The 2,336-nt window shown below is 42.3% G+C and overlaps 1 protein-coding gene across 1 annotated transcript in view; it reads left to right on the plus strand.

The window, feature by feature from the left end:
* Nucleotides 1–487: 487 nt before the first annotated feature.
* The window catches only part of AK88_00724 (uncharacterized protein), a gene marked incomplete at both ends in the record, with an annotated part of 2,306 nt that continues 457 nt past the window's right edge, over nt 488–2,336 (plus strand). Inside the window, one exon of the mRNA XM_012478368.1 lies at nt 488–2,273. Coding sequence (XP_012333791.1) covers nt 488–2,273 — 1,786 coding nt within the window. The remainder of the gene's footprint in view (nt 2,274–2,336) is intronic.

Below are 2,336 nucleotides of genomic sequence, written 5' to 3' on the forward strand. Positions count from 1 at the left end.
TTTTTTTTTTTTTTTTTTTTTTTTTTTCCACTCTTTCGCTTAACTTCCGTATAAATAAAAATTTCCATTTCACTTTAAGCTAACGAAGACGTAAATTTTCTAATTGCTTCAAAAAGTAGGAGCCATACATTTCCACGCTATTAATTTGCACGTTTTGAGAAAAAAAAGAAGGAAGCCCGATATAAATAAATAAATATATATATAGAAAGTTCTTTTTTTATACGAACCAGATAAAAAAAAAAAAAAAAAAAAGTGGCAATCCTTAATCCATTAGAGCGACCCAGCACATGTAGTAAACCAGTCCGATCCCGATCCCGATCCCTGCGCACAGTGTTTGTGTTACTTTCTTCATGATTACGCAGACGAGTTTGGATAAAGTGCACAACGCAGATAGGTATATATTCACGCACGCGTATATATATACACACACACTTGTTCCCTCCCCCTGTCGCTAGTCGATTTCTCACTTATGCATTGATACAAAAGGATGAAGTATAACGCCACCTTGCTTGTCCTACTTAGCGCAATATTGAGCGCTGGGAAAGCTTTGATACGAAATGGGAACAATACGCAGGCCTTAGTTCCTGAAAATGGCGGTGACCCTAGTGGGGGACAGAACAACCCCTCCGGTGAAAACCAAGATACGTGCGAAGTTCAAAAGATGGCTGAAGAAATGATGGGAAAAATGATGAAAGAAAAAGACGTGTTTAGCTCCATTATGGAACCTCTCCAGAGCAAATTATCCGACAATCATCTCTGTTCAACAGTGAAATATACGAACATTTGTCTTCACGAAAAGGATAAAACTCCCTTGACCTTCCCCTGTACAAGTCCGCAGTACGAACAATTAATTCACCACTTTACTTATAAAAAGTTGTGTAACTCTCAAGTGGCCTTTAACAACGTGTTGCTCAAATCCTTCATCAATAAAAACAACGAAGAAAACACATTTAACACGATTATACAGAATTACAAAATTCTGTCCACTTGTATTGATGAAGATTTGAAGGACATTTATGATGCGTCCATACAGTTATTCTCCGACATTAGAGTGTCCGTCACAGAAATCACAGAAAAGCTGTGGTCTAAAAATATGATCGACGTTTTAAAGACAAGAGAGCAAACCATTGCAGGTATTTTATGTGAGTTACGAAATGGAAATAAATCAACCCTAGTATCAAACAGTTTGTCATATGAAAATTTTGGGATCCTCAAGGTTAATTATGAAGGGTTAATGAACCAGGCGTACAAGGCATTTTCAGACTACTATTCATACTTTCCCGATTTTGCCATTAAATTGTTGGAGAAAGGTGGGTTGGTCGAGCGGTTGGTCGCTATCCATGAGAGCTTGACCAACTACAGGACGAAAAATATTCTCCAGAAAATCAATGAGAAGTCAAAAAATGAAGTCCTGAATAACGAGGATATTATGCACAGCTTGAGCAGTTACAAGCACCGTGCCGGGAGTACGCGTGGTTCCTTCCTGCAGTCCAGAGGTGCGCACAATGTTACAAAAGTCGATGTGAAGGTTGACGAGACCTCCACCACGGGGGGCAACCAAAGCGCAAACATGGCCGCTGCGGCGCCTAACAATTCGGGCCCTACCACCGCTGCTGCTGCAAACAGTGCTGCTTCCCCAAACACGGCAGCAACTACCAACACTGCGGCAACTACCAGCGCTTCCAACGATACTAATGCTTCTCCCCACACGAATACTTCCAACGAGGGTGCTTCCACCAGTCCCCTGAGCAACCCCCTGTACGGCACCCGCTACTTGAAGACAAAGGACGTCGTAGTGCTCATCAGAGATCTGCTCAAAAACACAAACATCATCAAGTTCGAGAAGGACGAACCAACTGGCCAAATTGACCATGAAGGAATTAAAAAACTCATAGAAAGTTCCTTCTTCGACCTGAGCGACAACACCATGTTAATGAGGTTGCTCATAAAGCCGCAGGCAGCCATCTTATTCATCATTCAGTCCTTTATCATGATGACACCGTCGCCCACAAGAGACGCCAAAATTTATTGCAAGAAAAATCTAGTTAATGGCCAGCTAGTACAAACCTCTGATTTCAGCGATGCGCACGAGGAAGAAGATCTGATAAACGAATTTTCCAGCAAATACAATTTATTCTACGAAAGGTTGAAGCTGGAGGAGTTGCGCGAAATTGAACAGAACAGGAAAGCGCTCAAGAATGCGAAGGGTAGCCTCTCCGTGCTGCAGGTCAGCAATTCGCAGAATGGTACCCACGGGAACGGGGTCAATCAAGGTGGACACGCTGCAAATGAAAGCGGACATGCGGCAAATGACAACGCACATGCTGCAAATGACA

Source organism: Plasmodium fragile, assembly GCF_000956335.1.
Source record: "Plasmodium fragile strain nilgiri unplaced genomic scaffold supercont1.6, whole genome shotgun sequence".
Taxonomy (NCBI): domain Eukaryota; phylum Apicomplexa; class Aconoidasida; order Haemosporida; family Plasmodiidae; genus Plasmodium; species Plasmodium fragile.